The sequence below is a fragment of the Gavialis gangeticus genome, unplaced genomic scaffold (genome assembly GCF_001723915.1).
Source record: "Gavialis gangeticus isolate Ggan-Ray unplaced genomic scaffold, GavGan_comp1, whole genome shotgun sequence".
NCBI classification, from domain to species: Eukaryota; Metazoa; Chordata; order Crocodylia; family Gavialidae; genus Gavialis; species Gavialis gangeticus.
Genome location: NW_017729022.1, coordinates 106,424,366 through 106,438,748, shown reverse-complemented (window position 1 = coordinate 106,438,748; position 14,383 = coordinate 106,424,366). Strand labels below are relative to the sequence as shown.

The window sequence follows — 14,383 nt, the reverse complement described above, 5'->3', positions numbered from 1 at the left end:
CTAGATGATCTGCTCAGGTCCCTTCCGACCCTAGAAACTATGAAACTATGAAAACATTTACAGTATGGCATAAGAACATATTTTCTGAATATGCTTCACATGTTAAGGGAAGACTAGTTTAGAAATATCTTAGAGGGTTTTAAACATTTCCTTGGGACTATTTTTTTTTTAATCCCTCCAACTGCAAAACCAAAAGCATTGAGTCTCTCAGAGCAGGGAGCACAGGATGTCTAACTAACAAGCATGAAACTTCTCCAAAAATGACCTAAAACAGCTTTTCTAAACACAAAGCTGTTATAACTTTGAAGCCTGAAATCTGAGGCTTTTCCAGGACTAGAAATGACAAACTAAAAATATCTATCAACATTTAAGCAGCTGGTACCTCTCACATTGACCAATCTTGTCTCATCATCTTCTTGTGTTGCCCAGTCTCTGTGGCTAAGTACAGACATTCAAAAAGCCTGAGGTGGAATCAATCCAATCTATGCAGGTTTCTCCAAGCTGCACAGATTGGCTCAGGAGCAAATGGAACCCACCTTCACCCTTTGGTCTGGGGAGGCAGGGAAATGCCTGCAGCGGCCAAGGCCAGAAGGCTAGAGTTGTTCCCGCATGACTCCCAGCATGACGGACATTGCCATGGGCAGCTGAGCACAGCCAAGTGGGGGCCATCCCTCACTGGCTGTCAGGCACACACCTCCTCCCTGCTGTCCTGTTATCTGCCAGGCAGCTCTCAGCTGCAGGCAACCAGCAGAAGGAAGCATGTTTGTCCCAGCTTGATGGCATGAGGGTCCCTGGGCTTTGTCTAGGGTGGGAGGCACAGGGGTCCACCCCAGGCAGCCCAGAGGTGGGGGAGAACAGGGGTATTGAGCTAATGGAGGGAGGCAGTGCCAGCAGTGCACCCTGTATTCGTGGCTGGGTTGGCAAGACACAGAGTACCCCTGTCCCCCAACCTGGGACCATGCACTGGAGCAGCTCTGGGAAGGGCTCAGAGAATTTCACCCCTCCCCAGCCAACCAGCACAGAGCTCCTAGCTGACGCTGCTTCCTCCCATGAAGCTGTGAGGTTCCAGTCCCTGGGGAGGGAGTGCAGCCATGCCCTTGTGGTTGCAGTGCCTGGTGGGGGGCAATTTCAGTGCAGGAACAGAGTCTGCAGTCTGGGGAGCTGGGCAAGCCTCTGCCCAGCCCCACCTACTGCTAGTGCCAACTTCTGCTGGCTGGGCTGGGTCAACTCAAACAGGTCCACTTTCCAGGGTTGGGGAGGGGTGGCTTCCAGCTCAGCCCAGCACAGGAACCCACTCCTCCCCTTGATCTTGGTGCTGAAATTGCCTCCATGAGGTGCTGCAGCTCCAAGGACATGACTACCGCCCTCCTCCCCAGGGACCAGGGCCCCATGGCTGCGTGGGAGGAACTTGATGCTGACATGGAGTTGGGGAGCGGGGGGAGAAATTCTCTAAGCCTTTCCCAGAGCCACTCCAGCACATGGTCCCAGGGCTTGAGACATGAGAGGGACACTGTGCCCTGCCAACCCAGGTGGGAATGAGAGGTGTGCTGCTGGCACCACTTCCCGCAGCAGCTAGCTCCCCTGCCCTCCCCTGTCCTGACTGTGGCTGATGGACAGAGACCTCAGGGGTGGGGCCAGCTAGACACTCAGTTGGAACAGCCAAGCCACAGCTCTCTGCAAGTAAGAGCTGATTAGGACTCAGAAAATCCCCTGGAATACCGGTGGACAGCAACCTACCTTGATTCTTGAGTGAACCTGGTGCTGACATCCAATAGGCCAGTGCAACCTAGCTTGAGTAAGTCTGATACTACATCAATCCAGATCTACCTGAGAACCGGATCTGCCATCTTTAAAACAGCCTATATGCTCAAACTTGTGTTCTGTTACAGATATACACTCGTTTCTTACCACTTAAATGGGAAAAAAGTGTAATGTCTGCACCTGGCCTGCCTGTATCTACCAGCTCTCTTGCCTTATGTTCACATGTACACTATTTTGGGGTAGGGACCATATTTTTCTACAGCACCTAGCACAGTGGGGCCCAGCTTCTATGCAATATTAAAATAACCAAGCATCCAAATCTAGCCTAGTATCCTTTAGATAGTAAGAAATGAATGAGTTGTACAATTTTTGTATGATATAAGCTAATAACATCTAGGACTTCAGTTTGCCTCTGTACCTTTGTTCAGGAAAAAATCTATATTTGAAAAGCAAGGTGGAAACATATCTTGGACAGCTTGATCTCAAAAATAAACTGAAGCTGTTTTAGAGATACTGTGTATTTAGAGAGCTAGGAAACCTCTTGGGGAGGTAGATCAGTGCACAAAAGGCTAGTAATGGTGGTCAAAAAGGTTGCTCACTCAAACCCCAGGTCTTCAGCCTCAATTTCCTGTAAATCAGGGGACCATATGCAAGAATCATGACTTTTGGGAATATAGTGATGTAGTGAAATGTAGTGGCCTGTGGGAGAGATAGCAGCCAGTATAATGCCCTTAGGACATATCCAAACATTGGTTCAGGAGACTTGCTACAACCTGAGTGAAATTGGCAGCAGAGGCCTGATATGCCTGGAGACCCCAAGAATATAGGTGAGCGATCCAAAATGGTTTTATTTCCTACAAGTAGAGAGAAATCAGAGAAAACAGCTCTGAATGAAAGTAACCAACTTGCTGCCTTAGCTAGTTATTTGGAGGAAGACTGATTTGCAATCTGACCTTCCATGAACTGTGCTTCAGAAAAGGTTAAAAGTGGCAAGTCTCCTGACAACCATAAAAGTCCAAAGCATTGCATAAATGAGTTGCTTAGGGCTCCAGGAAGTGAGATCTGCATTAGGCTAGCAATATTTGCATGCGATATCTCCTCCTCTCTTCATTAATGTGTGGTAACTTACTGAAAAGGGTTAATTAGATTCTGCTAGCTCACTGAGGCAAGTGATTCTTTGACTCAGGGGTTGCTCAGGCGGTACTTGAGAAGGCCCTAGGGGGTACGTGCGGATGGGTGGGGATGAAGCGCCACCACACACCATCCCATGCTGCTGCGCAGGTACTGACCAACCAGCCAGATGTGGGGGCTGGGCGAAGCTCTCATGTGGTGGCTGCTGCTGCTCTGTGTACAGCCGCATGCCACTGCCCCACCCCCCAAGCTCTGCATCTGGCCACCAGGGGTACACTGCTCTGCGTCTGGTCACTGGGGGTACACTGATCCAAACAACTTGCAAATCTCTACTTTAGCTCATCAGAATAAAAAGGGACAAAGTAGCAAGGGAGAACACTTACCTAGGGTATGGGATGAGGGAAGAAAACAAGGCGTGAAGCAATATGAGACACTGTGCAGAAAGTAACAGATTTTTCAGATGCTCAGTATCCCGTTCACATTGTATGAGTTTGGCAGAGGAGCTCAATTGCAGTTTAGCCATGTAAATGAGACATAGATTTTCAGTTATGCTCAACACCCAGTGACTTCTACTTTTATAGTTAACCAAATAGGAAGTGATCTCTTCTGAAAAATCTGGTCTTGATTTTGGGTCCTGAGTTATTCTGAAATGTTCTGTCTAAATGGAGAATGTAGTTCAGATGTAAATTATACTCAATTTTACTTTTGTTCACCGCTATGCATAACAAGAGTTAACATGTAAGTCAATCATAGTTCAACTAGCAAAGTAAGAAGAAAGTCAGGTTCCCTGACATCACATTTTAGCTCCAGTTACATCTCCATGATACCACCTTTTGCAAAAATGTTTTGCAAATGTAGTTAAGAGCAGAATCTGCTAGTGAAGGGATATAAAAAAACAAACCTAGCCGAGTATCTTGCAGATGTTTCCAGTGTTAACTTGAAATTTAAAAAAAGTAAGGCCATTTACTATTGCCCTGAAGAGCAGCCAGTAAGGATAACATTTTCATTTTTCATTTTCACTTTTCAGGATGCCATTATTCACTTTTCAGAGAAAGGCTCTGAAGTTAAGATTCTACTAATTGGACGTGTCTACAGGTGTCCCCAACCTGCACAGTCATTTAGTACTTGCTCTGGCTAAAGCAAGTACTAAATGACTGCGTGGTAACCACCATTACTGCACAGTCTTGGTGGCACACGGGCATTTCCAACCCTACTGCACAATAGCATCGGCATCACTGGTCATGCCCATTGATGCTACATTGCCATAGTGATGAGCTACATCACTGTAGCTCATCACTATGGCAATGTAGCATCTTTTGTAGAATCTCTCCTTCAATATATACAAAAGATTTATGGATAAACTAAGCACATTTTAAGATTTTAGTGAAGTCTTAAAGGCTCTTTCTACAATTAAAAACTTCAAAAGGATAAATTTCACTAGCATCAGAATCTCAGCTCACACTAATTAATTGATCATTAAATCTTAAATACTTTTGCTTCCAAATTGTTCAATAGACTTGATTTCCTGTTTTTCCCTGTCTTTGTTTTGTCTGCAATTCTTTTGACTCTTCAACTATTTCCTAATTTAGGATTTAAGGCCTATCTGTCAATTCTTATGCGTGACTGTTTTCATTGCCAATATAAATGCAAAAAGCCAGAAACAAGGCAGAGACATCATTGCAAAACACATTCTTTCCATAACAAAGATCAATCCAAACACTTCTACAATTACACAGGACTTTGCAGTTCATTGAGAGACAGACAGAGAGACAGAGACAGAGACAGAGGGAGGAGGGAAGGAGAAAAGGAGGTATGGCAATGTGTTTGATGGAGAAATATCAAGTCTGTTCAGAAGCTGCCTTTCAATCAATCATATAGTCAGCTCCATAACTTAAGTGTTAAAAAAAGTTTAAGGCAAAGTCACTTTTTCCAAGAGAAAATATGAATGTCTCATTGTCCCGGGGGATGATAAGAAAGGGGCGGGAGACCTCTCCCCCCGCCTGGGTCATGGCAGCAACAACCTGCCACAATGCCAAAAAGAAAAGCCCTGAGAATGGAGCAAACTCAACTCCTCCAGGCTCAACCGGGCCAGATGAACTACGGAGGGGCGGAGCACCCACGCAATTCATCAGCTGCTTTTCTCTGAGGCTGGAGCCAGCACGCCCCAATGACATCATCCTGGAATGCCTCCCGGCAGGAATAAAAGCCAGCAGCAGGAAAGCAGCAGGTGGGGATGCAGCAGGGAGGTAGCTGTGGGACAGCCCCTCCCCTCCCCCCAGGCTGAACAGAGACCCCAGGCTCATGCAAGGAGGGGCTGGCAAGGGACCCCACAGGATGGTCCAAGGCCTGAGTTAAAGGGCCACACCACCCTGGATGGTGAGGGAGTTGGCCAGGAAGAGAATAACAAAAGATCGCAAAGGCGGCAAACACAGGATGCGTGAGTGGGGAGTGGGCAGAGGCTCCTCCCTGGAATTTTGGTTCTTTTTTCAGTTACTTTGAAGCCCCAGGGCCAGAGAGGAGGCCATAGGGCAGATGCCGAGGACTGAACAGGCCAGGGCCGCTCAGGAGATTCCAACATGGAGAGGCTAGACCCATCATTGAGGCCATCGCACCACCGCAGGCAAACCTGTGTGGTGGGAGGGAAGACCGTTGCAAACACCAGGGACCAGTGTGGCAGAGAGGGAGTGGGATACTACATCTAGGCAAAGCCGAATCACCTATCATTTGGCAGTCCCGGTAGGCTGGCACATGGCTAGGGTGTAGGGAAGGTGGAGCCCCAAGAACACCCATTAATGACAATGCCTAATGCATTCCCCCACAATGGAAGGGAACCCTTCTACTGAACATAACACCCAAGACATGGCAGGAAAGTACCAGGGTATCCCACATGGAAAACGTGATCCCATGTCACGACAGCAGGAGCCGTCCTTGCGACAGACCCCCTAGCACACTCTCCAGGGCCACATGGGAGATGCTCCGTGAAGTCAGGCGGGCACACTCATATAACCCAGGAGCTTTAGCATTAATTTTACAAAATTATAAAAATATAATCAGTAGTATAAGAGTGATGTTGTAGCCATGATGGTCCAGAAGTTATGAGAGGCAAGGATTTCTTAGAGTGATATCTTGTACTGAACCAACCACGTATTTGGGTAGAGTTAGACAAGTTTTTGAATGCAAGATATTTTTCCTCAGGTCTCCGTTCTGGGGCACTGTCTCTGGCACAGTCTTCCTTCTAAGTCACCTCAAAGTCAGGGACTCTAGAAACCGTAAATATGTCAACAGCACACAGGCAAAGTACACAGTCAACTTCTAAATTGGTCTTCTTTCAAGTAACTAGCCAGGGCAACAAGTCACTTACTTCCATTCAGAGCTAGTTTCTCTGATTTTGCTCTACTTATATAAAAATAAATACTGGAAGAAGAATGTCTTTCATTCAAAAGTTGCTCTAACTTTAGCCCAACTATATAGCTGGTCTGATGGCAATATCCTGAGGGATACCCAGCATGGGTTTGTTGTGAGTAGGTCTTGCTTGATCAATCTCATTGCCTTTTATGACCAGGTGACCTAACACCTGGACAAGGGGGAAGAAATTGATGTTGTATATCTTGACTTTAAAAAAGCCTTCAATCTGGTATCTCATGATCACCTCTTGGCAAAACTGGCTAACTGCAGCCTTGACCTCACCACGATCCGTTGGCTGGGAAATTGGCTCCACGGTAGGACCCAGAGGGTGGTGACTGACGGAAGTCAATCGTCTTGGTGCGCAGTCACCAGTGGGGTCCCTCAAGGCTCTGTCCTAGGGCCTATTCTGTTTAACATCTTCATCAATGATGTGGACATTGGTGTCAGAAGTGGACTGGCCAAGTTTGCCAACAACACCAAACTCTGGGGTAAAGCAGCCACACCTGAGGACAGGTGGGTGATCCAGGCAGATCTTGACAGGCTCATGAAATGGGCAGATGAGAACCTGATGGTGTTCAACACCGAAAAATGCAAGGTTCTCCACCTTGGGAGGAAAAACTGGCAGCATACTTATAGGCTCGGCAGTGCTACGCTGGTTAGCACTACAAATGAAACGGACTTGGGGGTCATGACTGACCACATGATGAACATGAGTCTTCAATGTGATGCTGCAGCTAGTAAAGCAAGCGAAACACTGGCTTGCATCCATAGATGCTTCTCAAGCAAATCCCGGGACATCATTCTCCCATTGTACTCGGCCTTGGTGAGGCTGCAGCTGGAGTGCTGCATCCAGGTTTTTGGGCTCCACAATTCAAAAAGGATGTGGAGAAGCTTGAGAGAGTGCAGAGGAGAACCATGTGCATGATCAGAGGTCAGGAAAACAGACCTTACGACGACAGGCTGAGAGCCATGGGGCCCTTCAGCCTAGAAAAGTGCAGGCTCAGGGGTGACCTGGTGGCCATGTATAAGTTTATCAGGGGTGCTCATCAGGATCTGGGGGAATGTCTGTTCACCAGAGCGCCCCAAGGGATAACAAGATTGAACGGTCACAAACTCCACCATGACTGATTCGGGCTGGACATAAGGAAGAACTTCTTTACTGTCCGAGCCCTCAAGGTTTGGAATAGACTGCCGCCGGAGGTGGTTCAAGCACCCACTTTGAATGCCTTCAAGATACATTTGGATGCTTATCTTGCTAGAATCCTATGATCCCTGCTGACTTCCTGCCCCTTGGGCAAGGGGCTGGACTTGATGATCCTCCGGGTCCCTTCCAGCCCAAATGTCTATGAAATCTATGAAAAGATAACACCCTAAGAAATCCTTGCCTCTTGCAAAAATAAAATCAACATTTAACTTCTTTCCTCAGATCAGATAAGATGGTTTAGTGCCCTCTTAATAGTTAATTTCAATAGAATTAAAAAAGAAAGTCTAATGTGCTCAAATGTAATCTGTATACACAGAAACATAAAGCTAACTCAAGTTAGACCTTCTTGTTATGTGGAATATAGTTTCTCTTATGATGTGTGATTAATACTTTCCCATTTATGAATATACCCAAAGAGGAAGTGCACCAATTTCCTTCATTTCAGTGCACTGAAGAAAAATTATTAAAATATATCAATTATTATTCAAATATATATAGATCAATTAGTGTTATTGTTTGACTTTCAGTCAAGCTTTTTTTCATTAGGCTAGATTGTCAACTGATGCAAATCAACAGAGATCTACTGAAGTGGACAGAGCTATGCTGATTTACATCAGCTGAGGATCTGGACAAGTCTCTACAGGCAAAATAGGTTGTGGGGGGACAGACCTAGTTTATGAATCTTTGGGCAGGCAGGAAGGTGGACGTGGAGGGATGCAGGGGGTGCTTAAGGCATGAGATGCATGCTGAGCACCTCAGGTCTGTCAAGACTTAAGTAACTCTGCACATGTCCAGGAACAAAACTTTATGGAATTTTATTGGCAGATACTCAGGCACCAAGGGAATGTAAGCCTTCCACAGTCCTAGTCTTATGCTTTAGCAAAATGATTTCTCCGCTTGCTTGTCCTTCTTCTCACTAAGATGAGAGAGTTGTCTGAATTTTTTTAAAAGGTAATTTTCCCCCAAGTTTGCCCTTTAATCTTAGTTTATACTGTTATCTTGTTTCTCAAATTCAAAAGTAAAGTTCTTTAAAAAAATCCACTTATAGTTTTTGGCTTATCAGAGGTTTTACTTTTTTTCCCCCACCCCATCTCTGTTTATTTTTCCCTGTATCCAGTACGAAGAAGTGGGGGAAAGCCAACTTTCCATCCTTTTTTACTATTTTATGACTGGATAAACTTAAGGGGAAAACTGTAAGGACGTTTTTTAAAAGCCAATTTTTGAGATAATATTTCAAAATTAAACACACTGTATTTACCTAAGTTATAAAATTCCCATGGGAAAGCAAAACATGATGATTGCAAACTTTCCAAAGTGATTTTTTTTGGTACTCCAACCAGCTCTAATGCCCCTCATCATCATTTTTTAGCAATCAGCAGTAAGTAAAAATATACCTGCATTCTCTGGACTCAGAAAGAAATGGGAGTGAACTGCATCCTCTATTTTTAGTTGCCCATTCATTACCTCTCTCACAGCATTCTTCTATTGTAAGTTCTGTAGAATGAAAAGGAGAAACAAATTAGTACACTTAATAAATCCTTACTAAACAGTTTCTTGTCTACCAGTAATTAGTGGAAGTCAGAACGAAACTGAGGGAGCTGACCATCCTTTTTTTTTCTTTTTTTCTTTTTTTACAGAAATACCTCATCTAACAACTTAAATATTGTTAATGAACCGACAAGTACTATAGGTCCGCTTCAGATTTCATGAGCAAAAAGTTCAGTGCACAGCAGGTGTGTTAGAACTTGGAACAAAACAGGAGTCCCATTTTCTTATTACAGTAATTATTGTTCAAATCCAGTCACTGAACAGTTCCCTCTGCAACATGCCCCAGGCATAAACAGAGACTATGGAGGAAGAATATCTGTAGCTTTTTAATGCAAAGTTGCTCTTTGTATTATAAGTTTTCAGGTTACTGAGGTTTTCTTTAACGTTTAAAAATAATAAGCTTTTTTCTCCTGTAAGTCTTAAAGTGTTTCCTAAAGGAAGACATATATTCCTATTTTATTGATGGAGAAGCTGAGGCATTGAAAGATTAAGTGACTAGTGAAGTGTTCTGTATTCCAAAACATAGAATACAACCAAGGTTTGCCTGGCCCAGTGCTCCTCATACATAACTGACCAGTGACAACAACCATTTTTTATTTCTCTTGTATTGCACCAAACATATCAATAGTTCCATGTCTTAAGAACAATGAGTGAAATTTCAGCACTACTGATGTCAGTGGTAAAATTTCATTGACTTTTATCTTTCAGGTATTGGGCTTAACCCAATACCTGAAAGATAAAAGTGGGTCACACAGTGCTTCAAAAGAGCATTTGAATATGGCAAAGATCTGCTTGTGGGGAGTTTGGACCCTTGCTTGGGAGCGAGTGACCTATATGTATGGCATCTAATGCTCTCTGCCTGCTAACAATGAATGCATGAGGCTTTATAAAATGTGTGGTGAATACCCAGGTTTTAGTGCTATTACCTGTAATTTATCTTACTTGTGTTGAAAAATGATACGCTTAGCTGAAGAAAAAGGCTGACCTGAAGTTATATAAAGGCTGCGGCCAAGTTCCTTCACAGAAGGACAGTTCTTGGCCCTGGATCACTAATTCTCTTCCCCTGGCTCTGGCAATACACCCCTATTCCAGTCAAACAACTTGAGAATTAAAAACAAGCCCAGCTAAACAACCTAAAAAGTAGGAGTATGCCAGATAGAGGGAATTCACTAAGCTTGTTGAGGGAGAACTGCGGTCTAGGCAACAGTTGTTTGTGACACTATTCATATCCTCCAAAGATCCTGCCAAAATCCTCTTGAGAATACCGGAAAGTTAAAAAACAAGCAAGAAAAAACAGACCCTCCCACCCTTGAAACCATTCTTCTGAAACATAATAACAGTAAAAGGAGGAGGGGAGATATTTTCTGTGGTTTGGGGGGACAGCATTCCAAACAAATATTTACAGATTCAAAATTACAGAAAATTGATTTAAATTTCTGGGGTAAAATTCTGGCCCCATGGGAGTCACTGACATTTTTGTATTTTTTGGATTTTGGCCTGAAGAGGAGTTAATGACTGCTTAGAAAGGTAGGGAGAAATGTGAGTACTGTTACATGTTCACAGAATATTACACAGGCAGAACAAGAGGCAACGGGCACTGCTTCCTTCCCAGCAATGGTCTCGGCCTCACTGTAGACATGGTATAGACTAGGGGTGCTCAACCTTCAGCTTATAGGTCAGATCTCGCCCATGATACTGTGTCATCTGGCCTGTGGGGCTCCCCAGGGGTCCGTAAATTTGGTGGCAGGGGAGCAGTGGCACTACTCCCTTGCTGCTAAATCTCAGTGCACAGGGCCAGACAAGGATGGCCCCAGGCCCCAATCTCAGTGCGAGAGCAGGATGGGGTGGTGCTAGACCCCAGGGCCCAATCCTGATGTGTAGGATAGGGAGGGGATGGTGCCAGGCCCCAGGGGCCTGTCTGGCTCTCAGACATCCCAATCTGACCCTCAGATGGGCTCTGGGTCACTTGGGATCAAAAGGTTGAGCACCACTAGTATAGACATTTTCTAAGCAGTTTATTTTTAAACTAGTCCTATCTCAGAAATACAGCAGAACTCCAGAGCAAATAGGTTTTGTCATCCAAAGAGTATGGTTTCAGAAAGAAGACTGCTAAGATACCTGACTGATCTGAACAGAATTCTGAGACCATGTCTTCTCATGAAACACCAAGGTTGGTAGCCTAGCTGTAAGGGCTTGGATGCTGTCTGCACAGAGAATCAGTAGGATAGAAAAACTAAGGAAAGCTGTCTTAATGTGAAGGTGGAAGAGCAGTTCCGTGAGTTGCAAGAGAATGACATTAAAGGTCCAGTTGAGATTTAGATCTCTAGTGTCTAAATTAGAGCACGGTATGCAGTTATACCCACCAGAAGAACTTTCAGAAAGATGAATGGCACTATGCAATATAAAATCTTTGAGGCCAGGGCCTCTATCAGATTCATGCAGTTTTGAGCTACAGTGGCAAGAAATCTTTTATGGCTTTCGTAGTAAGTCTGCACCCTTTGTTGCTGCTGTTCATCTAACCTGAAGCTAGACAGTCAAGTGTAGTGGTTGCAGGTCTGGACACATATGCTCATCAGGTCTTGATACTGAGATGTCACATTTAAATAGAAGGAAAGGTTTATGGCATAAGGTCTTATACCTGAAATTTCTTAGCCAGTAGGGAACTACATGAAGACAGCAGCCCTGTTGCAGCAGATATTGGGGAATCAGAGATAGCTCCCTTTTTGCCTACACAAGGGATCCAGCCATTAATCAAGTTGTCATTAAAGTTTGCATAGGGCAATGACCAAGCTGCTCACACGATGCTTACATAGGAATTATAGTGTCTTTGGTCAGTATTGTAATAGTCACAGATGAAAACTGGCAGGGAGGGTCACATACACGCATACAGGGATATGTTCTAGTAATCTCAGGTACACATAGATGGTCGTGGTTGATTTTTGTCTTTAATGTCATCTAAAAGCAACTAAAGAGCCTTGAATAGGCCATGCAGAAGACAGAACACAATTCATGGTCAGCCTGAACCTATGAATTCTACTACCTGATATGGCAAGGAGGGATTGTTTTTTGTAATTCTTTAGGAGCCCTAACTGGGAGAAGAGGATAGGGCTGCCTTAGTCTCCCAGGACTTGCCCTTAATCAGCCTGTCACCCAGGTGTGGGGACACATGTGTTCTGTTTCTGAAAGATTCTACTGTTACTGTCTTGGAGCTGTAGAGACTAGCGTGGGGCATGGGGAGTCAGCCCACCCGCCCCCAGCACAATCTAGCACGGGGGATGGGAAACCAGCCTAGCTGGGCTGACTTCCCATCCCCAGCGCTATGGTCGAAATGTTTTGACTAACCTTGTTTTGTTTCAAGGCTGTTTCAAGGCCCTTTGTTTTGTTTCGATGTTGCTGTTTTGACCTTGAAATGAGTCGAAACAGTGTCAAAACGGTCGGTGAAATTTCGTACTGCCCTAGTAGACAAGGCTGAGGAAAGCTGCCATCTTTTGCTTTAGGTCAGCCAATTTTTGGTATGGAACTCCAGCTAGCAAGATAGTGTTCAGTGTAATTGCTCCTGTTAAGAAGTATGGTATATTTTATAGGTGTAGGTGCTTAAAATTCAGAGGGAGTGTACAGTTGTGAGAGTCCTTTACTGAGTGCAAGGTGCTCTCAGTCCTTGTTGTAGACCAGGGATCTGTCAAAGGAAAAGCACTTGATAGTGGCTCTGAACAGATCTGGAAGTCCAGACATCTTCTCTTTAAAATCACCACACACCTGATGATTGTGTCCAATGCTGTCAGGGTCTGATCAGGATATAGGCAGTTGGAGCTTGACAGTAGAGGGTCACAAACCAAAGAATGAGGAGCAGGAGTCCAGACTGGAGTCATGAGCCAAGAGGATCAGAAGCAAGAAGCTGGAATCCAGACTGGATTCATGAGCCAGGGAGCAAGGAGCCAACTGTCAGGAAAGAGGGGTCTGGACTGGAGCATAGCTAAATACAGAGGAACTACCCAGGGAGGCATCTGTGCTGTCGAGAAGCCTTCTGAGCACTGAAAGGGCTGCTGCTTATATGAAACTAACTGAGGCCAGCTGGAAATAGTTAGGCTATTGGCAGCCAGGCCTACACAGGTAGGAAGGGTCAGTTGGGGGATAGTCAGACTGTTGGCTGCCCTGAATCCTGACAGATGCATCCACTCCCCACCATATTATGACTCTGAGTTCCTCTCTGCTCTCATGAGGGAGAATGATGTCATCCCTTCCCAAGTACAAAAGTTGTATTTGGCCAGTAAGTCCTGGCAGTTAGCCATTCACAGTTGAAAAAATGCTGAAGGAGATGACTTTATCAGACATGCTTAAAATATTAATGATCCTTATCTAACACTCTGATCTTGGTTGAGGGAAACTTTTCCAGAACCACCAAGATCTAGAATGAGGATGTGAATAAAAACACTTAATCCTGAAGGAGGCACCTACCATCTTCTGATGTGTTCCATAGCTAGTGTATGACTGGATAGCACGTCATAGAGCTCTTGCTTAGTCATTTACAAGGGCTTTGTCAGAATATCCAACAACTTTTAGTATTTTTTTCAACTAGGAACAGTCTCTCAGTCTACAAGAAGAGACTGAGCAACACAGCCACACAGAGTTCATTAAAAGCCTCAAAATTGTATAGTGTTGTCTTTGAAACTAAGATAACTGCTGGTCCACCAGCTGTGAGGACAGGTCTTCAGGAGGGTGAAGCAGAATGATGATGTGGCTGCAGTTCTGTGCTCCACTTTTGTTAGTCCTCCACTATCTGAAGTCCATCCAGGTAAGTTTCCAGACAGAGAGAGATGATCTCCTGAATGGAGACAATTGGCTCCTCAAGGCTTGAAAAAGTGGGCCCCAGGTTGTTCCAGAAGGCCATGACACCTTCCCATAAATCTATAGGTGACTGGGGATGGGTGTGGGGGAAAGGGGAGACACAGATGGGGGGCTAGAGAGATGTGGGAAACTTAGAATGCTTAAGGCTGCTTTGCTGATTTTTTTCAGATTTAAATGATTGGGAAGAGAATTTGCTAGCGTTAGTCTTAGAGTCCAGTAGGTTGGGCACTGCAAGGCTTCATCTCCACAGTAATTGAGAGTTTCTTAAGGTGCTCCCCCCCTTTTGTTTTCTTATTTACCATTATACAAGGCACAGGGAGGTGTTGGAGAAATTTGATCAGCTACTGTGTAGCACCCATACACCGAAGGGTGTGCTCATACACCCAGGAGCACTGATCTCGTCCCTTTTCCTGGGCTCGTTCCTAGCCGTGATCAATAGGCAGAGAATGAGGGAGCATTGGCAAGATGATTTATTTCTCTGCAGAGGGG

The 14,383-nt window shown here is 44.8% G+C and overlaps 1 protein-coding gene across 2 annotated transcripts in view; it reads right to left on the bottom strand.

Annotated features, from left to right (window-relative positions):
- The window catches only part of FBLN1 (fibulin 1), a 149,347-nt gene that overhangs the window by 118,734 nt on the left and 16,230 nt on the right, over positions 1-14,383 (bottom strand). For both annotated transcript variants that reach the window (XM_019515931.1, XM_019515929.1), the window contains exon 2: positions 8,896-8,995. In XM_019515931.1, the coding sequence (XP_019371476.1) occupies positions 8,896-8,995 (100 nt within the window). The remainder of the gene's footprint in view (positions 1-8,895; positions 8,996-14,383) is intronic.